The sequence below is a fragment of the Balaenoptera acutorostrata genome, chromosome 13 (assembly GCF_949987535.1).
Source record: "Balaenoptera acutorostrata chromosome 13, mBalAcu1.1, whole genome shotgun sequence".
Taxonomy (NCBI): domain Eukaryota; kingdom Metazoa; phylum Chordata; class Mammalia; order Artiodactyla; family Balaenopteridae; genus Balaenoptera; species Balaenoptera acutorostrata.
Genome location: NC_080076.1, coordinates 40,505,771 through 40,528,649, shown reverse-complemented (window position 1 = coordinate 40,528,649; position 22,879 = coordinate 40,505,771). Strand labels below are relative to the sequence as shown.

General features: G+C 55.9%; 1 protein-coding gene across 50 annotated transcripts in view; it reads right to left on the bottom strand.

The window, feature by feature from the left end:
* CELF4 (CUGBP Elav-like family member 4) overlaps positions 1-22,879 on the bottom strand; it is a 299,708-nt gene that overhangs the window by 220,778 nt on the left and 56,051 nt on the right. For all 50 annotated transcript variants that reach the window (XM_057526853.1, XM_057526865.1, XM_057526850.1 and 47 more), the window contains exon 2: positions 2,643-2,725. In XM_057526853.1, the coding sequence (XP_057382836.1) occupies positions 2,643-2,725 (83 nt within the window). The remainder of the gene's footprint in view (positions 1-2,642; positions 2,726-22,879) is intronic.

The window sequence follows — 22,879 nt, the reverse complement described above, 5'->3', positions numbered from 1 at the left end:
ACAAGAGGAGGTCTCCCTCTGCCCCCTAACCAAGCAGGCAGCTGTGAGCACCGCCTCAGCTGGTGGGAACACCCATTATACGGTTGGGTGGAGCATTTTGCTTGGGCCACTTCCCAGCATTTGCGTCTCACTTTCTCTGATCTCAAAGGAGAGAACCAACCAACAACAGTAACACCAGTTCTGCTTTCTGGAATCCAGATGACTCCACTTTAAAATCTGGTCATTTTGTTTTTCATTAATCTCCATGTGAGTTTGTGGGGGGACAATGTGCCCTGGGAAGTTGGAGCTGCAATCCTGCCTTTTCTCCCTGTCCCTCCCCCTGTGGGCTGTGCCTGCCCTGAGAATTGTGATGAGGTCTTTGAGGCCATGAGTCTCCCCGGGAGGCCTTTGAAGAAAGGACAGCGTTCCAAGCACCGCAAGGGGACTCTAGGCTATGTTTTAGTTCCATTCTTGGCCTCTCTCCTCACCCCTCCCACCTCCCAACACACATTCATTTTTTTTTTTTGTCCTTTCTCCCAGACTTGCCCAACTTGTCTTTGTGGTTTCAGAAAAATGCCACTGGATCTCCCAGTATGAAGGATTAGCACAGATTATGGGGAACAGTGTTAATTATTGGTGGAAGGGGGGCTGGCGTGTCGCTCCAACATGCTCCTGATTTCCCCTGGGCCTTTCTGCCTGGTAATAAGCCTTCTTTAATCTGGCAGGCCCCTTGGTGAAATCAGCACCACGGACAGTGGTATTGATTGCTTCTGAGAAACCATCACAGCTGCTCAACCAAATTACCTTTGATATGTGACCTTTAATGTAATTACTGCAACATCAAAGTATTTCTATAAATTATTAAAGAACTAATACACTCCATCATTTAGCTATTCTATTATATGTAAAATAAACAACCACAAGTTAATGTTAGATCCTGAACAATCCACACTTGCTACTGCAATTCTCCCAGTCCCCAGCCTCTCCCCCTTCAAAATCCCAAGCCTCCCCCTCCCACCTTCTCTTTCGGTTTCCCCATCTAATTCCAGGCTTTTAGCCATCACAAAACTCCCCAGCAATCTCTCTCAAGCTGATGAAGGACCTCCCATAACAATGTGGCATTTTCCATTCCATCTGGGTGCCTCTAAAATATCTATCACAATCTCCCCCAAAACAAAGTACCACACTGTATTAATCAGCACAAACCTTTCTCAGAAGCCTTTGATTATCTTACAATATGGCTTTATGCTTCACACATAACATGGGGTGATGTGGAGCATATTTCTGCCATCTTACAGAGGGCACCCAGAAAGTAATTACTATAATATATGTGCTTGTAGCTGCGCCACTGAAAAACCAACTGGGGAATGGCCACCTTGCCAGAGCTGGGCTCCACACAAAAACCTGTGCGGTGCACGATTTCCATACATTTGCATCCGCGGGTGTGTTATTAAGATGACTCAGCCTCGTGCTTTGCAATCACAAATACCAAAATACAATACAAAGGCTATCTTAATGGAAGGAAGGCCCTCCCCACCCCTAAACGGGTAAAGTAGGATCTCTGATGCAAAGGAAGACTGCTCCCGCCCCGGGTTGCGCTTTTTTTCTGTCTACCTGGTTAACCTTTCCCGCTGTGTGGCAGAAATGGAAACGTGTGTTTACATACGGTTTGCTTGGTAAGAATGTAAACATGCATGTGTAAATATTGGTGAGCATATATACAGAACACATGTGCTTCCCTGCAGTGTCCATTGTATAAGCTTAAACACGGTACATTTTAAAATTCTTTAAACTATGCCCACAAACACATCTTTCCATTTATCTTTAGATACTCGGTGAGCTGCATATCTCCCCCCCTTCCGCACCCCCCCCCCCCAATCTCTCTGAACCCACAGGAGAGACCGCGCAGACCCTTGACCCGGGGAACACTTCTTATTTTATGGTGATGAACTAGCCTCGATAATAGCCATGGCTGATATCACACCCAGTTAGGGGGGCCATAAATAATTCTCTTCTCCCCCGCACAGAAGCTATAAACCAGGGCTGAGGCACGATAGTTTATCAAAGACGAGGGCTGGCTCCTTAAATAAACCGCGGTGATCTCACTCGCGGCGCCGAGCCCGGGCGGGTAGGCACTCCCTCCCTCCCGGCCCGGCCCGGCCCCCACCCCAGGAACGGCGAGGGTCCGACGTCGATCGGTGGGTATTCGTGCAGCCTTGCCGCAGGCGGCCCGGGGGGCCCAATGGAGGCAGCTCCGGGGTCTCAGGGCCCCGGGCACCCCGCGTCCCCACCCCGGGCTGCCCGCACGGGTAGTGCGCGGAGGAGAAACCCGATCGGCGGCGCCCCGGCGGGTCAGGGGAGGAGCCGCGCCCGAGCTTTGTGGCCACGGCCGAGTTCGTCCCCCGACCGGATTCCGTCGGGCCTGGACGGCCGAGTGCGCAGGCCGCCAGGCGAGGTCTGAGCTCGGCGCCCACGCGCCCGCTTCCCAGCCCCGCGCCTCGAGGCTTCTGGGGGCCCAAGGGGCGACGCGCGAGTTCCCGAGCGAAGGCCGGCGCCGCGCACCGGGGCCCGCGAGCCCCCCGCCGGCTGCGCCGCGGCTCGGCCTCACAAAGTCGCCCCCTGTCGGCGCGCCCGTCGCTCGCGCCTCGGCGGGCGCCACTTACCCCGGGCAGAGTCTTCTGCTCGTGCAGCGCGCTCTGGGCCTTCAGCGCTGACTCACGCTCGCAGTAGGTGAGGAAAGCGCAGCCTGGGGAGGGAAGCAAGCGCCGAGAAGGGTCAGTGGGGCGCCCCCGGGCCGCCCACGCGCCCTCCCGCCCGCCCTCCGGTCTCCAGCCCCTCCCCGCTCTTGGTCCCTCTCGCCACCTCTCTTTCTCTCCCGTGCGCTCTACTCGAGCTTTCCTGCCTCGCCGTTTCCCCGTGTCTGCTTTTCGTCTCTCTCGTTGCTTTTCTATTTTGCTCCTTCGGTGAAGTCTCCCCACTCCGCATCTTCTCCCCGCCACGCCCCCTCTCCCCGCGGGTCTCTTCCTGTCCGCGTGCCCGGTGCCTGCCTGCCTCCCTCCGGATGCTGTTCTGTTTCAGCTCCAGCCCCAATACCTCCCAGAAGGGGCAGCTTCCACCCCTCACCCCAGCACCTCTAGTTACACTCCATCGTGAACTCTTGTTCTGGCCCCTTAGGAGGGATGATGCAGGGACCCTCCCGGCCTTTCAAACAAAGGCTCCACCTGTAAGGAGGACCCCAGGCCAGGCTGTCCTAATAAAATGAATGGGGCTGTCCATGTGCCCACTGCCCCAGTCGGTTGTCACATCTGCAGTGATATCTTCACACCCCTCCTGGAGGGCTTGGAGACTCTTGCTCTGCCTCTAATTCCCTGGGTGACTCCAGCAGTCTCCTGCCCTGCCTCAGTCTCCTCACGTGTGAACTGAGAGGGTTGATCCAGTGGTCTGCAAGGTCCAGTCCAGTTTTCCCCTTGCATGATTCTGACAGTGCCTCACTGGGGAATCTGGATTTTACAGAACACTGTATCTTACTCAAGCGGTGACTTTTTAATGCTGGCCCTTCAGGCATGGTGACAAGGCAAAGAGAATACTTGTTGGTGGGAGAGTCTTTTTGGGAGTTCCCTCAAACTGCTCAGTGTCAGGGCCTCTTCCTCTGCCTCCAGATGTGGCTGTGTGGCTTGGGCGGCCCTAGGGTCTTAGGGAAAGTCAAAAAGCCAACTTCAGCCAGCAGCAGGCTTGCGTCTGGAGGGGCATAGTGGCCTCAGACTTCCTAAAGCCACCATGGCCCCAGAGAAGGCGCCCTGGGCGCTGTCCACCACCTCTGTATCACTGTCTTCTTTCCCTCCCTTGTTTCACTCTCTCTCCCATGATCTGGTCTCCCAACCATCTGTGTTCACCACTGCCCCCCTTTCTTTGCTCTCCCCCTTTCCAGTCTCCTCACCTGGTATGCCTTCTCTCCCCATTTTCACATCTACCAATCCCATCCATCTTTCAAGAATCTGACCAAGATCCACTTCTTCCCGGCAGACCACCTTGACTACTGGTCTAGTTCATCTTAAATCAACCTCCCTATTTGACTGTCCACAGCTGGCCAGGTGGTCATCCTCCTGGCCATTTATCAACTATTTCCTGAGTGCCCTTGAGCCAGTTTCTGTGACAGGTCCAGGAGCCCAGGCCCTCTTCTCATGAGGCTTGTAGGCTTCTGGTGCCAGTCTGGTGCCTTGTCACCAGGCTTGCTCTGGCCTCTCGTTCGTTTCCCTGGACATAGAGTGCTCCCAGCATCCTCTGCAGTTCCTGACTCCTCCATCACCCAATAAAAACTCCCTTCCTCCTCTTCCAATGTAAAAATTGGTCCTGCCTCCCTTCCTCTCCTAGCTTCAGAGAGGAGATGGAAAGGAATGTATGTGTGAGGGAGATGTAGAGACGGGCAGAAGGAAGCAGGGAGAGAAAGCTGGGAGACAAGAGTTCTCAGCTCCCATGGCTCTCTGCCTCCCCTGCCTCCAACTCTGTCCCAGGCTGGGAGGAGCTATGAGTGCCAAGGAGCCTCTGTCCCACTCCATCTCATGCCTCCCCATCCAGACCCCAGATCACCCCTCCTCCCCCCTCCCCCCTCCTCCATCCTGGTTGTGGCAGACGGTTATTGATGGAGACACTGGGGGACTAAAATGAACAGCAGTCAGAGGCCCCCATGACGTCGTCCCTCGTGCTGCTGCCTGCCTCTCCCAGGGCCTCTTTCCTCCTGTCCCCTCACTGGCCTTGTCCTCCGCCCATGCCTGCCTGCAACTGGGAGGCAGCCGCTGTGCAAGCCAGCTCAGGACAAGGTCAGGGCAGGTTTGGAGAGGGAGGAGGAGGAGGGAGGAAGGAGAAGAAAGGGAGGAGGAGGAGAAAGGAGAGAAAATGACCACATTGTTTTCATGGACCAGGATAACAAGGAAAGGACTCCAGAAAAAAAAAAAAAAAAAAAAGAATCTGTTGCTTTTGTCCAGCTTCCAGGCATTTCGGCCACAGTTTTTTTTTTTTGAGAGCGCTCACAGCTGTGTTGTGAACCAGAATCTTTGAGGGACCCCCCAGGCCCTGTGTGACTTTGCCTGTCATCTCCACCCCTTGACGTCACCTTCTTCCATTCCTCCCCTGATCACTCATCCAACTCATTCCAGCCTCGCTGCCCCGCCAGGCATACTCTGCCCTCGGACCTTGGTGCTGGTGCTCCCCTCTGCTCAGAAGGAGCCTGGCCTGCTGTCTGCACGGCCTGCTCCTTCACTCCCTTGAGGTTTCGCTCACAGGTGACCTCCTCAGAGATGCCTCTCCTGACGGCCTCATCTAACGCGTCACCTCCCCCCATCCCACACATGCAGGACGCAGGCCTGACCCCTCAGGCCTGTTTGTGCTTCTCTCTGGCACCCCTCACCCAGACATGTTGATACTGTGTGTTTGATCCTTGATTAGCGTTTCCCCGGGCTCAGATGAGGTCGGGACTTGATTTTGTTCTGTTCCTGCTTAGTTCTCGGTGCCCAGAAAGGGGCAGGAGTTCAACACATATTTGTCAAGAGCATTGAACCCTGAACACTTTGGCTACTTTGGGGGTGCCAGGAGGTGCGGGGACATGGCAGTGGTGCTGGGAGCTGATCAAGGCCCGAGGACACAGAGCCACACTGGACTTCCATAGTGGGAGGGCAGAGGTTGCTGGTGAGAGCTGATAGGCCGCCCTGGTGGGAGGGCTCTTGTCCCCAAGGCCTCCTTGAGCCCATTTGCTCAGGGCTTGACAGTATGGTTACTGTCACCGTCCTGCTCTCTCCCCCATCAGATCATCCCCTGGAAAGGCTGATGCGTTGTTCCAGACAGGAAGCTGTGCTCAGCCAGGGGTCACTTACTGATGCGTCTCTCTGAGTCCCAGTTTCCTCATCTCTAACTCCCTTCAGAGGCTGGCGGGGAGACTTACTAGCCAATGAGCACTAACAACCTCTGCAGAGCTCTCTAATCGAAGATCACAGTGTAAACGCAGTCACTCTTGTGGATGGGGGGGTGGGGTCAGAGAGGCAGAGCCCCTCCTGTCCCTCAACGCCTCCATGAGGAGGGACCAGCCTTCCACAGGGGCCAACTGGTGCCCACCCACATGGCCTCCTCAAACCATCTCTTCAGCCAGCCCGGTGCCGTGTCTGACAGTCCACTCTGAGAGAGCTGTCTCACTGTGGCTCTTCTAAAAAGGCAGACACAATACACAGTTACTAACAGCTGACTCTGTGTGCTTGAAGGGACCACATCTGCTCCCTTGCTGGGGGCAGAACCCTGAAGGAGCGGCAGCTTGACAGGGATGGGGGGCTTCAGGAGGGGAGTCTGCCTTCACAGGGTGCTGCAGAGGGCAGCGGGCCTGGGTGGGCGCCCAGGTGGGCGCCCAGGGTGGCCAGGGGAGAGAGCGCTCCCAAGCCCCACCACTGGAAACTCGCTGAACTAGCTGTGACTTCCCGTCCTCATCACCACTTCTCCTAGGAGTTGAGGAGGGGGCTTTGAGCTGTGAGGGCGGTGCAGGGGGGCCTCAGCTCGGCAGTCACTAAATCTGCCAGGCTCCCTCTCCTGTAAGGAGCTGAGGTGTCCCCAGAGACACGCCCGGTGAGGCCCCTTGGGAACTCTCAGTCTAGTTGGGAAATGGGGTTCTCTCAGGGAGCAGCCACATTCTGATCCGAGGCAGCAGAGGGGGGTGGGCAGGGGGGGTGGTACGGGCTCTGCACTTGAAGGCTTGAGAAGGTCTGACGATGGAGCGCCCTTCCCGGGGATGGGGCTGGTGGCACAGACATCTCTCCCTGCCTTCAGGCCCAACACTTCCCTTCCCAAGCCTGACCCTGCCTGTATACTTGTGCTCACAGAGGAGGAGACATGGGTCCACCGTGGCTGTTTGGAATAGCAATAAAATTGAAAACCATCTAAAGGTTTCTCAGTGCCAGAATGTTTTTGTATTTAAACTGTGGAATACTCTACAACAATTAAAAAGATGAAATGGTTCTAAATGTCCAACACAGAAAGACGCATTGTCAGATGGGAGAAGCAAGTTGCAAAATAGCAGACGCCATGTATATACATCAGAGACATCTCCCCGGCTCCTATATGCACCCAAATTTGTGCCTACACACCATAGCACGAGGTCTACAAGGGTCCCACCAAGCTGAAAAGAGGGAGGAAGGGGGGGTAGGGGGTGTCTCCCATGACTTTAACATTTTTTGTTTTGTTTGACACATTTAGACCCAGCATGTATCATCTATCATTTATACAATTAACTTTAAAGAAAAAAAAAAAAAACTTTGCTAAGAGGGGAAGATGGAGTGAAAAGGGGGTGGGTGGAAATGGCTGAGCCAGGCAGGATGCAGGACCCACAGCCCGTTCTGAAGGCACGGACGAAGATCACTGGACATCAGCTTCCTGGCAGGTTCTTCATGAGGGAAATTATCATGGGTGGGTCCTGCTATGGCCCTGCCTCAGAGCTTCCTCTGAGGTCTGGGAGTTGAAGTAGATTCTCTCCACCCAGCAAGCTGTAAATGGTATTCATCTGGGTCCTGTGGCCCTGAGTCCCAGAAGGTGCTGTCTGGCGGGGGATGGAATCCATGATGGAGCACAGAGGCCCACCCTCCCCCCACACCTGTCTCGCCCTCCAGGTCTCCTGAGGCCCAACCGGCTGTGTGGCGCTGATGGCGGGATCCGAGGTGAAAAGGCGCAGAAGTGACTTGAGAACCTCTGGGTGAGGTCCAGCCTCGCCCCTCAGCTCTTGCCTTCCCCGTCCTGTCCCAGTGTCTGGGATGGTTCTCCCAGCATCAGCTCATTCCCCGACTCTCCCTGCCTCAGGGTCAGCGCTTCCTAGCACTGACCTGGTGGCATAGAATTGCAGCCTGGCGGAGCAGGACCGGACTTGGGACATCATCGGGGTGGGCATGGGGGCAGGGAAATGTCACACTTGCAGAAAAGTCACACCACAGTGCTGCCACCAGCTGCTGATGGCCTGGCCTCCCCGAACGAGGTGGACCCCTCTGGCCCACCCTGACCTGCCTCTCCTCTGCTGCTCCCGGTTCTACCGTGTGCACTGGACACTGGTCCACCCTCACATTTTCTCATGCTGCCTCCTGACCCTTTCCCACTCACTGTTCTTATTTACCCATCCTTCTGTTGATCCTTTTCATGTCTTGTGTCTCTGAATAGACTGTCAGCTCCGTGAAGGGTGGAGACAGAGTCTTCTAAACGGAACTGAAGCTTCATGGAAATGGAAGCTTCTAGCCCAAGGAACTGAAGAGGGTGGAGGGGGACCATGACTGGGGGTTTGGGGCACTGAAGAGAGATCAGGAAGCACTGGGGGCAGAGAAGGAGAGGGAGGAGGAGAAGGGTAGGGCCAGGGGAGGTTAAGCCAGCTGGAGGAGGCGGGCAGAGTGGGCGTCGCTGGCTAGGGCACAAGTGGGTGGGTGGCAGACACCCTCCTCCAGCAGGGCAGCCTGGGTTGATGGTGCAGGGGGTGCTGCTGATTCCTGAGATGGTGGGCGGGTGCCCTCTCCCACACGAGGGAAAAAACACAGCGCCGCAGAATTAATTGCACGGAGATGGCAGTAATTTACAAAGCCCCCGTGTGTGGGGATAAAAGGCCCTTGTCATTGTGAAGTGAAGGAAGTACAATTTCCTGCCCAACGCTGAACAGGGCTGAAGCCTGGGGTGTAATCATCGCGGAAAGGACGGCTCCTGAAGCGCTCCCTCCTCCCACCCCAGCCGGGCCTTGGCTTCCTACTAATTGAATTACAGAATTAGCCAGAGGAAGGTGGCCCTAGAATAGGAAGATCTGGACTTTAATAAAACATCAGATCCTCAGGCCCTGCACTTGGCTGGCCTGGAGGAAGTGAGAGGAAGCTGGGTGTGGGAGGGGGTGGGGAACAGGAAGGGAGCAGGAAACCCACCAATCAGCCAGACCTAAGGGTCAAGGAGAGGCTCCCTGTTCGGAGTGATTTTCTTTGCCCTGAATCTCCACCCATCCACCTGCCATGGGGCCTGAAACCCCACCCTCAGGGCATCATTCCCCATCCCAGGGTTTACAAAACGGACGTGGGCCCCACTGCAGAGAAATTAAGGCAGACTGTGTGTGGGTGGATAGAGGGAGAGAGAGAGGGGATGTCTTCCAGCTTCCCTGGAAAGAGGGTTGCTGGTGTTCTGAGGCCATGTGTGTCCCGCCATCGAGCCTCTGTCCCCGATGGTCTGGGTGGGCGAGGGCGGCCTCCGCAGTGCCTTCTGGGGCAGATGCCCCCTTCCCTCATGCGGGAGAGACAGCTGCAGAGCAGTTCTTCACATATATGCTCTTCCTCTGGGAATGTCCCCCCACCTCTGGGCCTGCCCCAGGTTTGCACCTCCTCAAGACCCACCGCTTGGGTCCTGGTCTTCAGTGAGGCCCTAAGAGCCCCCCTCGGCCTTGTGGTCTCACCTTCTGTGGATTCCTATGTGGCTGTACCCTTGACCACTGCTCATGGCTTGCCCCAGGGGTGAGCCTCGTCTCCTCTTCTAATCTCTGAGAACCTTGAGAATCTGTGAGCTCCTGGTAACAGGCAGAGAAAGAAACCATGGGGCTGGTCCTGCCACTGTCTCTGTCTCTCTTTCCCAGTGCCCAGCCACGGGGTGATGCTTCTGCCAGAATCTCCCCAGGACCCGTCCTGGCCATTCCAGTCCCTCCAGGCCTTTCTACCTGGACTATACTCCCTCCCTCCCCCTTTCCCCAGGGAGTTCCCTGCTGATGTTCTCCTCTCTCCACAAGAGAAGGACAATGATCGCTCACCCACAGAACATGACTCTGACTCTTGCTTCTCCACCTGCATCGGGGGAATCCAAGCCTCAGAACGGTACCCTTTCCCCTGCTACCTCTTCCATACCTCCTTCCTTTGGAGCCCACGTGTCCTAGGAGAGACTAAGCCTCCCCTCCTCCAGGAAGTCTTCCTTGACTACACCAACCCCAACATCTCTTAAAGCCCTTAGCAATGGTCCCTCTCATTTGGCAGTTAGAAGACACATCTTTGTCTACACATCTTTGTCTACCTCTGTCCCCCATGGTCTGGGTGGGCAAGGGTGGCCTCCCCAGTGTCTTCTGGGCAGTGTGTGTTTGCCCACGTGGAAATATTCTACTACAGGAGCTGCTAACTCCAGGGTCCCCTCCCCCACCACCCCCACCCCCAGGAACAGACATCATTGAATGCAGTGGTTGTTAAACTCCACTCTGGCCCTGGCTGGGTGACAGTGAGATGCAAGGCTGGGGAGAGATGGCTGACCTCAGGGGAAGCCGTGTGTGGAGAGGGTCTGCGATGGGATGTCTGCCCTCCGACTTAGGCCCGCAGAGGTAGAAGGAGCCATCCATCTTCCTCTGAGGAGGCCTGGGGGGTGGGGATGACGGGGCGGCTGGCAGGAGAGGGAGATGGATGGTGAATCAGGGCTGTTGGCCTGCTCCTTTCTTCAGGGGCCTCCAGTGCTGAAACCCCACCCTCAGCCCACAGCCTGCTTTCGGGCTCAGCACTGCCCTCCTGCGTCAACTCTCTTTACACCAGAAACTCCAGAGGCGTTTGAACTGCAGGTGAACTCCAAGTTCAAGAGCTTCTCAGAGTTAAGCTGGTTGTGTGATGTGGGGAATTGGACCCGGCTCACTGTGATGGTCTCAGCCTTCCTGCCCTTGGTGGCCACAAGATACAGATGGGCGTGGGGCTGGGGAACATCCCCAGACCTAGACTGGGAAGCCCCAGGGGACGGGACCAGCCCTCTCTTTCTCTTCCTGGGGCACTGGGCAGGGCCCCGTAAGTTCAGACCCAGGGACCTAGTTGGCTCAGACCTCAGAGGATGGACCAGCGGGCGGGCCTTTGCCAAGGGTCTGTCCCTGCCAGTTACCCTTGTTCATACCCTCAGTGCTGGAGAATTTCATGTCTGGTGTTGGCTGCAACATCTTTATGGCACTGTGAAAAAGGACAAAAAGTGGACATGACATACTGATGGCCTCTCCCCTTTCTCAACAAAGAGTTCTCGGTCTGTGGCTGGGCTGATGGACCCACGAGGCTCAGGGGTTGGGGACGGGCCCAGGGAAAGTGTCAGCCTTTCTAAGGCCCAACAAGACAAGTACAACCTGCTTCGTGACACGTGCTGGCTATTGTTCCCACAGCCAAGGGGCTGCCCTTGTGCCCCTGCTCTAGGCTGGCAGCGCCTGCTGGTGCCCAGGACAGCACAAACTGCTCCCTTTCATTCACGCAGAGAGCTTTTACTTGCCACTGTGCTGTCATGCCCGTGAGCTCATGATGCTTGCACCTTAGAGTAGACAAGGGTGTTATCAGCATCTGACAGCCAGGGGGGCCTGTGTGACTTGCCTGGTGGTGAAGCAGAGACCTGGTTTGGGGCTCAGTTCCTGTCATCCCCTCCCAAGGCCCTGGGCAGTGTGTCAGGAAGTGTGAGTGGGGACCTTGGGGGCCCTGATGGGAGATGTCCTCCCTCCACACCCCCACCCCATGGCTGGGATTTGGGGTGAGGGGTTCAGGGATGACCTCATTCTCTTCCTCCAAGGACCCAGGTGGAGAGAGCTGAGGTCTCTGGGGCCTCCCTGGATCCCGTGCACCTGACCTCCCTCTACCCCCGGTGGCATCTCCAGTGTGAAAGTCAGGTCTCGGGCTCCTCCACAGAGGGCTCTATCTGAGCACCAAGGCTGGATTTGAAATGCATGTTGGGTATTCGTTCCTCATACAAATACCAGGATAAACGCTAGAGCCAAGAAACTGAACTGTGCCCCCTTCTAACGAACCTGGCCTGGGAGTTCAGATCTTCCTGTTTTGAATTTTCTCAGATCAGGGTGCACCTGCTGAGAAGCTGGGCGTGACTCCCTGGGAAGGGATCACTGCTCACCGAGCACCACATGGGAGGGGCTCTGGGGTCTCATTGGTGTGACCCCACCAATGGCTAAACTGCGGGAGATGGGCAACAGGCAGAGCCTCTAAGAAAGCAAGGCCCATATAACTGATCTGAGAAGCAAAGCACCTCCCTGGTCTCTGCCTCTGCCCTCTGCCTGCCCATCTCCACTCCTGCCTGCCCGCGACCGCCTCGCTCTCCTCGCCTGTTTGGCCGGAAATGCAGAGCCTCGCTGGCTTACTTCCGCCATGCTGCTGGCCTCGGACTGATTCCTCAGTGTGCAAGAAGGACACGGTGCGGGATCTGAGACCCCAGTGCCCCCAGCACTTGCTGGACGTGTGCAGGTCTTATGCCCACAGAGGGAGCTCAGTGAATGCTTTCTGAGTTGCATAGAATTCCCCTTGTTGGAGCTTTACATGGTGGTTGGACAGCTCCAAATTGGCGGGGAGGGGGTGTCGTTTCCCCCAATAGCATCCGCTTCCCCATGAAGAGGGATGTGTGGAGGAATCCCTCCTTGGTATGACCCTGGAACCTCGGGACCCCAGCCTGGAACTGTCCCCAGCATACCCGCAGAGACAGCTCTCTACCCCCATGATGTGCTGTGTGGTGGGGGCGGTCAGCCTCTCTGACTCCTTTCTCCCATGGAAGGAGAGGTAAGCAGACTCACAAGGCAGGGGGCTGACGAGTCCCTTTGTCCCTTCGTCTGTCACCCTGAGCCACACTCCCCGACGGTGGGTGTCCCTGTCACCCCTGGGCCTTTGCTCCTTCTCTTCCCCCCACCGGCACGCCTTCCCCACACCTGGGTCCTCTACCAGATTCCCCCACCATCGGAACCCTCCCCAGCTTCCCAGCCTGTGCTGACTCTCCTCCCAGTGAGCCCTTCCACATCCAAGTGTCCGAAACATAAAAACAAGTGCTTAGTTGAACAGTTTTCTGCTGTTCTCATCTGTGGGAACTCTGTCTCCGCAACTAGACTGCAGCTCCTGAGGCTGTGCCTCTCCTCCCGTATCCCCGACCAAGCCCCGGGACGGGGGCCTCACAAGATCAGTTGAACTGCTCAGATTTAGGAGGGGAAGGTGCACCACCCCTCTTTGATTGCAAATGGGCACCCAGGACCCTCCAGGTGAGGTGAATTAATCTCACCTCTCTTCTCCGGCTCCTTCCTAACAGGCCCTAATTCACTTAAAGAACAACAACAACAATAAAATAGAAGCACACCAATCAAGAAATTCCGACCTCAGCATCCAAGACAGACTATTTTGAAAAGACCAATAGCCAGGAGTCCTATATTACAGGATCAATGTTTGAAAAATGTGATTTTCTTTTTAAAAGCAGAAAAACAATCTCACTCAGTCCAGGCAGGCCATGGTCCAGCTTTAGGTGTAGGATGCCTTTCCCTCATGATCTCAGCCACTTAAGCCACTCTTCTGGCCAGGCTTTGGGCTTCACCCAACATCAGTAAGATAGGTTCAATCACAGGCATTTAGCAATATTTAACCTGAGGACTGCGGCAAGGGAGTAGTCAGCAAATGTGATTGGGATGCCGGCTTCAGTGAGTCAGCCCCTCAAGCCCGCGAGCCTAGCAGAGATATTGTTCACAGTTTAGGAGGGTGGGGGTGGGGGGGGCTCTGGCTTTTGCTTTAGAGTCAGCTGTCCCTGATCCTGGGAAGAAGCAGAGCCATGCACCGTCACCCTTCCTTCATTGCTGACCTACAGGTAGTGCCCAAGGTGGTGAAAGGCTGTTGGCAAATGGGGAGGATGACCTATGGGGGGGGGGGTGGGACAGGGCCTGGCATTCAGTTCTATGTCTTCTTTTCCCAGAGACCCACTCGCATGTCCACAGAACCCACCAAGAAAGAAGACTGAACTAACTAATCAGTTGACTGGTACTCAAGACTCAACAAACCATGTGACTGGGATCAGGGTACTGTCATCTGTGGATGGAGTGAAAGATGGATCACTCATTCATTCATTCTACAACCATTTATTGATAGTCTACCATTTGCCAAAGGATGAAAGACACACCCCCTGCTTTGAAGAAGATGCTGGCTAAATACACTTGCAAGGCCAGGTGATATACCTGTAACAAGCACACCCACTAAGCTGAGGTTTGTGTAGGGCTCATCAGTGGCACAAATGATAACAGCAAACACTTAGGGATTTGGGGTTATATGTTGGGCATTGTTCTGAGTGTTTTACATGTATTGTCTCATTTAATACAATAACTCTATAAAATAGTACTATTATCCCCCTTTTACAGGTAAGGAAACTGAGGCACCCAAAGATGAAAGACTTGCCCAAGGTCTTATGGCCAGGTCCACGGTAGAGCTGGGCTGTGAGCTGGGGCAGGCTGCCTGCATGGCCTGTGACCTGAATCATGGTCTCTGCCCCTCATGGAGGAGGATACTCAGCTCTGCCCTGGGGAGAATCAGAGCAAGGCTGCCTGAGTCTTGAACCCAGCATGGCCTCTAGGGAAGGATGTGCTGGGAAAAGGGCTCTGCATGGGCAAAGGTGAAGAGGTATGGGCAGCAGGGTGAGTTTGGGGCCCCCCAAGTGGTTTAGAAGGCTGGAGCCCCTGAGAGTGCCAGCTCCTTCAAAGCTCCTCCAGACACCTTCCCTAGCACCTTTCCTTGGTTTTCCCCCTTGTCTGTTTTTCCTTTCCTCTTCCTCTCTTTACTTCCTCCCTTCCTTTCTTCCCTTGTTCCTCTCTTTCTTTCCTTTCTCCCCCCCCCCACTTCCAGCATCCTCTCTCTCCCTTCCTCCTTCCTTCCTTTCTTTTTTGCCCTCATGGCTGGGACCCCATATTCTCTCCTGTCCATCTATTTAATTCCCATCCTGACTACTCCAGGATATACCATTTTTTTCCATCTCGAGATAACAGTGACATCTGACCCCCTGGTTTCTGTCGTCAGCCAGCTGGTGCCTCTGGGAAAACCATTTAACCCCTGTGGCCTGATTGTTTCCATCAGCAGGATGTCTGGGGTCCGGGGAGAGGGCTGCGACCTCGGAGGGAGGTGGATCTGGTTCCGACAGTAGCCTCTGTCTTGTGCTAGAAGTTTGTGTAGCCCCCTGGGCCTCAGGCTCCTTACCCGGGAAATGGGGATAAAGACACTTATCTGCTGGAGTAGTGGGTGTCCAGCAGAGCGCCTGGCATATAATTAATGGAGGGGATTACTATTGCTACCATTTTCAGTAGCAGCAGTTGTGATGTGATGCTAAAGATTCCCTACAGTGTGAAAAATAGCTTTGGCATTTATGCTGTCTGGTGATGTCTGCTTTCCTTGCATGGGACCTGCACATCCCCCCTGCCACACACGCTCACACAGACGTGGACCCCGTGTGTGCTTCCTGCCCCGGCACAGGCCAGCACGCTGGGGGCAGAGTGACAGATGGCTGGCATTGAAAGTCTGGGATGTGTGTTTTGTTTACCTCGTGTATCTAATATGCTAATGACAGGAGGCAGTAATGAGCTGGCAGGGACCTGGGTGACAAAGAGCTGGCTTCATGCTTCCCCAAAGAGGCACCTCAGTGTCAATTGTTTCTTTTGTGAGAGGAATTGTTAAGACCTGGGAATGTGGGCCGGGAGGGTTGGGGAGAGGAAGGCTGGGGGTGTCTCACTCAGGAGCAGTGCAGGACCTGGCAGTGTTGGGAGGGGAGAGCAGGGGAGGGGTGGGCACCCCTTGAGGGTGGGCATGGACTACTCCACCTTCGTGGGGAAGGGATGGCTGTGGACCGGGCACTCTCACCCGTGTTCCTCACTGACTTCTCTCAAGGACCCTGTGAGCTCCCTGATGGCAGGGCGGACCCGTCCACCATGGACCCTGGTAAGCCCTGCCCCTGGCACAGGGCCTGGCATGGTGACAGGCAGCGCAGGGTGAGGGAGGCACACTGATTTGGCATTAGGATGCCGACTGAAGGCAATCTCTTGATAGGTAAACCACAGCCTCCAGCAAGTCACCAGATCTCTCTGGACCTCAGTTTCCTTTTTGTGAGATGGGTTTGCTATCCCATGAGTCTGTGCCCCCAGCATCAGCACAGTCCTGGCACAAAGTGGGTCCTAGCGCATATGAATTCATCAGTGAGTGAATGGGGGGTGGTGAGGGAGCAGGGAGTGCACCTTGTTCTTTTACAGAGGAGGAATGGGACACGTCTGTAGGTCAAGGTGAGGCACTCATCCCAAGAGCACACAGCTGGTCAGTGAGAGAAACAGCTCAGGTCCACTGCCCGGCCTCTGGGAGGGCAAGTCTCTGAGAGGGCTGTGGAGCCCAGTGCAGCCCTGAGGAGGGGTGAGCGGGCCGGAGTTTGGTGGCCAGTGTGGAAAGCCCCAGACAAAGCGTGCAGGGAGCAGACTGTCAGCAGATGGAGGGGTGTCTCCAAGGCTTTGCATCAAGTGGAAGGGAACAGGAAGAACAGACTCACGGGAGTGGGTGGGGGCCGGGTCCATGTAGCAGCCCACCCCCGGCTGGGAGAGTGGGGGGCAGCTGGAGTGGGCTGAGAAGGGGGATTTGCGGGGACCCAGGGCCAGGGGGAGCCAACCTGAGGCCCAACCTTATCACCTACGTGATGGGTCTGACTCCGTAGCTGCCCATTTCTCAGGCTTTGCATCCTCAGGTTCTACCCTTTCTCTTGGCTTCCTAGACATTTTCTTTAGACCTTTGCTTTGTCTTGGCTAAGCTAACTGTACCCCATGGCCAGGAAGGCCAGCTTGATGAGCTGAGGCCCAGAAGGAGAAGCCAGGCATTGGGGTGGTTAAAGGAACGGCTGCTGGGCCTCCTCCTGGGCAGCTGTGGCCCTCATCTGCGACCGAGCAGAGGCCCCTGCCCTGGCTTTACACACCCTGTGAAGTGCAGGGCTGACCCCCCAGTGGTACCAGAAATGTGGCCCAGAGGCCAGGCTAAGTGAGACCAGAGGGTCCAGGACTTGGGGGAACAGAGGCAGGAACGGCAGGAATGCAGAGGGAGACCCTGGGTGCAGAGGCCACACAGCACGGAAGTGTGAAAAGATCTGGTGGGAGCTGCAACTTGCATCAGAGGCCAGATGAGGGTCCTGGTCTCTTGGGGACCCCGGCTTCCTTGTCTGTAAAATCCCGGCCAGAGCAGCAAACTTCCCAGGAATGAAGAAGGCAGACTCAGAGTTCTGGATTTTAATCCGGCTTCTACCTGTTCCTACCTCAACCTGAAGGCCCAGGTGGACAAGGTAGAGCCCCCAGTTCCTGGCAGGCCTGCGGGACCTGCTGCCCTCAGTTTTTCCCTAAGTGTCCAAAGGCACCTGCTCTTTTCCCGGACTGGCCTGTGGACAGAAGGACAGGAGGGAAGGACAGGAGAGGAAGATGGGCTGCCGGACCTCAGCGACACCCAGCTTGGGACACAGGGACACGGAGGAAGCCGAGAAAGGTGGCGTGCCACCCAGTGACCCAGCTTCTGAATGCAGAGGCCTGGGGAAGCCAGCAACAGCATGGGCAAGCAGGGGACCATCATGGAGGCAGGCATGCCCCCGGGGGGGCCTTGACAGAGGGTTGAGGAAGGAGCGGGGATGTCATTCCTAGTGGCTGGAGTGAGCGTGCTCTGTGTGGGGACCCACGGGGCAGGGGCCATTTGCAGTGAGATGGTACCCCAGTGTAGGCCAGCACGGGCTAGCCCAACCTTGCTCTCTCCTCCCTTCCGCTCTCCTTCTTTTCTTTCCTCCATCACCAGGTGTCTGTTCCGGCCAACCTGGGGTGGAGAGGGGCCAAGCTGGGGTGGCGGGGTAGGAAGCGGGGAGATGCACAGGGCTTAGCGGGCGGGCGGCAGTAGCCATCAAGTTTCTGCATCCCCCGCGGTTTCAGCAGCACAGGCCGCCTCTGCCTCCCAGGACCAGTTCCCCCTTGAACCGCGAGCCACAGCGCTGCCTGTTTTCGTCTGCGGGTCTATATATAGCGATGGAGATGCACACTCTGGAATTGGATTTGATGTAGCCCTCTGGACTCAAGCTAACTTTTGGGGAGTAGTTTTCCTGGGAGCCTGCCAGTCCAATTCCTCCCTCATGAACACTAATTACTGCACAGACCTTCTCCATGAAATCGGTGCTGAAGCCATTTCCATCCAGGCGGCTCTCCAAGACGAAATTTTTCTACTGGGAACCGACAGCCGCAAATAAACCTACCATCTACTTAGCAACGGAGAGCAAGAGCGGGTGGGAGACGGGGAGGGAGGGGGACGCACAGAGAGTGGGAGGGAGGGAGGGAGGGCTCGGAGGAGAGGGCTCGGCTTCTTTTCTTCCTTCTGTTCTTTATTTTTCAGAAAGGGTGTAATCAGCACTCTCGCGAAAGGTGGTACAGGGAGTCTCGGAAGACAGCGCGGTGGCCCAGGAGGAGGAGCCAGGCCACCTACACGGCCAGTACCTGCTCTTGGCTGCCCGAGCCTGGCCAGGGCCCTCACTGGACTGCTGGGCACTGCAGTGAGAGAACTCCACCCCCCCACCCCCCCGCCTCTCCAGGGTTTATTCACTCCTTCCCCACCCTAGCCTCCCTCATACTCCCACAGGTCTGGCCCTTGCCTAGCTCCCTTGGCCTCGCCTCACCGAGGACAGCTTCCTTCCACATCTCGGCCTGATGAGTTCCCACTCATCAGCCAGGGCCTGGGTACCATCCCACCTCTACCAGGCCGAGCCTCCCTGACCCTGTTAGGTAACACCAATACCCCCATTCTGAACTCCAGAGGCTTGTGCCAGGCACCCAGCAATGGGGTCTATTCTTCCCTCTGCCCCCTTGAAGTCTGCTCATCGGCTGCCAGGGAAGGGGTAGGCACCGGAGTTGGGGGGGAGCCTTATAAAGCCAAGTCCTGCCCGGTGCATCACCACACCCCTGAGATGCAGATGCCTTCTCTTCAATTTCACCTAAGACAAGCCTGAGCTCAGAGAGGTCAGGGAAGATGTTCATGGTCGCCTAGGAAGAGGCAGGGCTGGGATCTTAGGACCACTGGCCATTTGCCAGGTCCCCACACTCCAGCCAATAAAGCCAGGGAGGCCCTCAGAGCCTGCTGGGGGTCATGACACTCTGTACCAACCTGGCCGCGTCAGCAGAAATGCTGCTCCCTGCCTTGCTAGAGCTCCCTCTGCGTTCTGTGCCCAGGGACACACCACACCAGGACCCCAGTCCACAAGTCACCTTTCCCAGATCCCTTAACTTCTGTTTTCTGAGACCCAGAGCCCAGAATAAGGCACTCCCCAAAAGTCACTTATGCCACCAAGACTTGGTGAGTCCCTTCACCTCTCTGGGTCTCAGTTTCTCCATCCATCAAATGGGCACTATGATTCCTGCCCTAGCTCCCTTACCTAGGTGGGTGGTGTGGGCATCACTGGAGATGGCAGTAGTGCTACTAGGATGCTGGTCGTCTCCCTCAAGGCCCCTGTTCCATGCGCCCGGCTTCATTCTCACCCTGCACTCTCCTGTCCCTGCCCGCCCATCCAGGGTGGATGAGTGAGGTCAGAGCTCAGCCCTCTTCTCCAGCGGAAGCCACGATAGAGAACTCCCACTGGGGGGTGAGAAGGGGAGAGGAGCCCCCTGAAGAGCTCTCTCTTAAAAGAGCCCTGGGCTGGAAATCATGAAAGTGGGTTGATGCCCGGGGCCTTATTTGTAAGGAGGGCAGTGGAGCCGGATGAGGTGATCTGCGCGGCCCTTCCCTTGCAGATGTCGAGAGTTGGTGAAGGATGGGGCTCGCACACCACGTGGCTCTACCACCTTAGCTGTGTGGTGTGGGGCAGGCTTCTTAGCTACTGTCTCCCTCAGTTTCTCACCTGTAAAATGGGAGACTAATGCTCACTGGGTTGCTAAAGGCTGGATGAGAACGTGTGTGCCTGGTGCGGGGTCAGGGCACTGGCCCGTGTCAGCCTGTAGTCCGTAGGCCGTATAGTCCTGGCCAGTGATGAAGCACCTTCCCGGTGAGTACTGTGCACGCATTTCCTCACTTAGTCCACTGGTTCTGCTTTCAGTGTGTGTGTGTGTGTGTGTGTGTGTGTGTGTGTGTGTGTGTGTGTGTGTGAAATGTGGAGTCCCAGAGGCGGGACCAGAGAGGTGCGTGGAAGTGTGGTTGTCACTCGGCATCTACAGAGCGGGTCCCAGCTCCTAGTGTCTGGCTGCTGTGAGAGGCCTCCTCAGAGGACGGGCCTGAACTACTAGGGAGGCTGGTCATCACCACAGCTGGGATCCCCAGGAGCGGCCATCCTCAGGCAGCCAAGAGCCACCAGGCTGAGCCTGATGAGGTGAGGGAGGGTCTGGGGGGTTTCTGGTCAAGGAGAGGAGGGAGCCAGCTGTCCTAGCAGGAAGTGGGATCCTCTCACTAGTTTAAGTCTGAGTGGCTTCACTGGGCTGAGACCCTTGAGGCTGATGACAGGCCAGCCAGGCCGACGACCCACAGCACCAGGGAAGCAGTCTGGGGTCCACATACCCTTCCTTTCAACAGCTCTTATATTTTCTGGTTTTGCCTCCCCACTTAGATTCCTGGTTTATCTTCTTTAGTAAAATTCTAACCTCCCTTCATCAGAGCTAAGGTGAAAGGGACACACCCATCACGGTGGCTTTCCTGAGGTAGGCGTGGCCGTGGGCACATCTGTCCTGGATGGAGCTCAGGCAGAGTGGGCTTTTGGGGGCCAGGTGGGGATGACGGTGGAACCAAGCCCTTTCCACCTAAGGTAAGTGCTCTCTTCCCAGGGAAGCACCGCCAGGGAGCATCCTTGGGGAAAAAGAGAACCCCAGAAGCAGGCAGGGGAGCAGGGCAGTTAGACATATCGGCTTTGGCATCAGACAGATCTGGGTTCCTGTCTGAGCTCTACCATTTCTTGGCTGTGTGATCTCGGGTGAGTTCCTTAACCTCTCTGAGCCCCACTTTCCAAATTGTACAATGGAATTGATACAGGCCTGTTGTGACACATGTGAAGCTCCCAGTGCAGTGCCAGGCCCCACATGTGTCCCTTTTGTGATGCCATTGAGCAAGGGTATCCTCTGGATATTGCAGCCCTCCCTGAGCTGCCCTGGGACATACCTGGGACAGTAGAGTGGTGGCCTTGGCCCCATTGGTAGATGTTCCCTCCCTGGCTGTGGGCCCGATGCGCCTTCCAAAACTTCAGCCCGTATCTGTCTCCCCCTCTCCTGCCCACCCCAGTGCCGCCCCCCTCTTCTTTCAGAATTCTCCGTTCCTTCTCTCAGGCAGGCAGCTGAGCAGAAAAACAAATCAAAGTTGCCTGCATGTCTTGGAGCCTGCAATGCTCCCGCGAAGCGATCCCTTGCTTCCCATTACCCACCCCAATAACTCTTGTATATGGAGTGTGAAATAATTAGCAGTGGCAAAAATAATTTAGGAAACAAGAAGAAACTAATTGTATGAGCTTGTTTGGAGAAAACACAGCCAACCAAAAAACCCACTGTGTAGGGAAGTATGGACTGACAGACCAGTTCCCCCGAGGTCAAGCCCATGGCTGGCTCATCAGAGGGGTCCATTACAAGGCCCTCTCTCAGGACCAGCTTCCTCCACCAGGATCCTCCAAGAAGGGCCCACTCGTGCTGTAGCCAGGACAAGCCATCCTATCCTCATGGGCCCAGGGGTGACTTCGCAGAACACATCTATAACCTTGACTCAGGCCATCTCCTGGAGGCAGGTGGGTGGGGAGGGAGGTCGTGTTGCCGGGAGCAGTCTCATGTGGTCACGTGGGCTTGGCAACCTCCCTGAACTTGAGCTGGGGCCACAGGTGGGCTGGAGCGTTCTTGTTCCCTCTCCCACCTGCCTGCCTTCACCACTCAGACTCTCCAGCCCCAACAGACGCCCACTGCACAGTCAGCGTGCAGCGCACATGAACGACACGGAGCTTCCCTGGGAAATGGGCAAAAACATTGGTGCCTCGTATTTTATGGCCCTACTAACTCTGAAAAGTTTGCTTCCTCCTTGAGCACTTTTCCAACGCCTGAGTTCCTGCCCATCCTCCACCCCACTGTTCATCACTTTCTGGGAGGTGGAGGGTCAGGCGCCCTAAGTTTCCAAGTGACAGATGAAAAGGAGTGAGGAATGGACGGTCTCAAGGTAAGGGAGTGAGGGGCCAGAGAGAAGCAATAATCTGCAGAAGGTCACAGTCACCAGGAAGGCAGCTCTGGGTCTGACCAGGGCTGCCGTTTCTCGCCTCCCCTGCCATGCTGGAGAACTCAAGGTGTCAGCTGGATCCTGGTTGAGCACAGCGGCGGCCACCTCTGCTCCCCTGGGACCCTGCCCAAGGCCCCTGAGACCCCCTCCCCTCATCTGAATGAGAGCTGGGCCCAGAGTGGGGAGGAGGCCTCCTCTTCCCTTCACCCCCGCACCCCCCTGAGATGAGGAGCATTTGCATTTGTCTAGAACTGGTCTATAAAGTTATTCCTAATGACAGAAGTCTCAGCTCTCGCCCTGTGAGCTCCTGTCTGCTGTCTCCTCGCTCATCTCCTCTTGTCTGGGCTGTTACGACAACCTCTTAATTTGTCCCTTGGCCTCCAGTGTCTCAGTCTCAGGCCGGCACGGTGATCGTCCTAAAGCCAGCTTCTGATCTGTCACTTCCTTGCCTTGAAAGCTTCTGTGACTTCCTATTTCCTCTAAGATCAGCATATATTTCTCAGCCTTGCCTCCTTGGTGACTTTGGTCTCTCTCATCCCCCTTAGTTAGGTCTCGACATTGGAGGAATTACTTTAAATCTTGGCTCCTTGGTGAGAAGGCAACTGATTGAGAGCCAGCCTGGGTTCATACCTGGTTGTCCCTCCCCTTCCCTGTTTTCACCTGGAGTCACAGTGGCTCCCCTGTGGCCCTTAAGCCACAGTGGCCTAGTGTCCATCTCCCAGACACACCACTATCTGCTGGACGTTGCTGCCTGGAGGGCTCGTGGTGCCTTAGGTGTAACCTGTGCAAAGGAGTGGCCATTATTTTGCCCACACCTGGACCTGTTCTCCTGGATCCCAAGTTAGAAACTTGGGAGGGCTGCCTTCTCCTTCATCCTCATGTGCCCCGCAGCCATCTCCAAAATGGATTTCTCC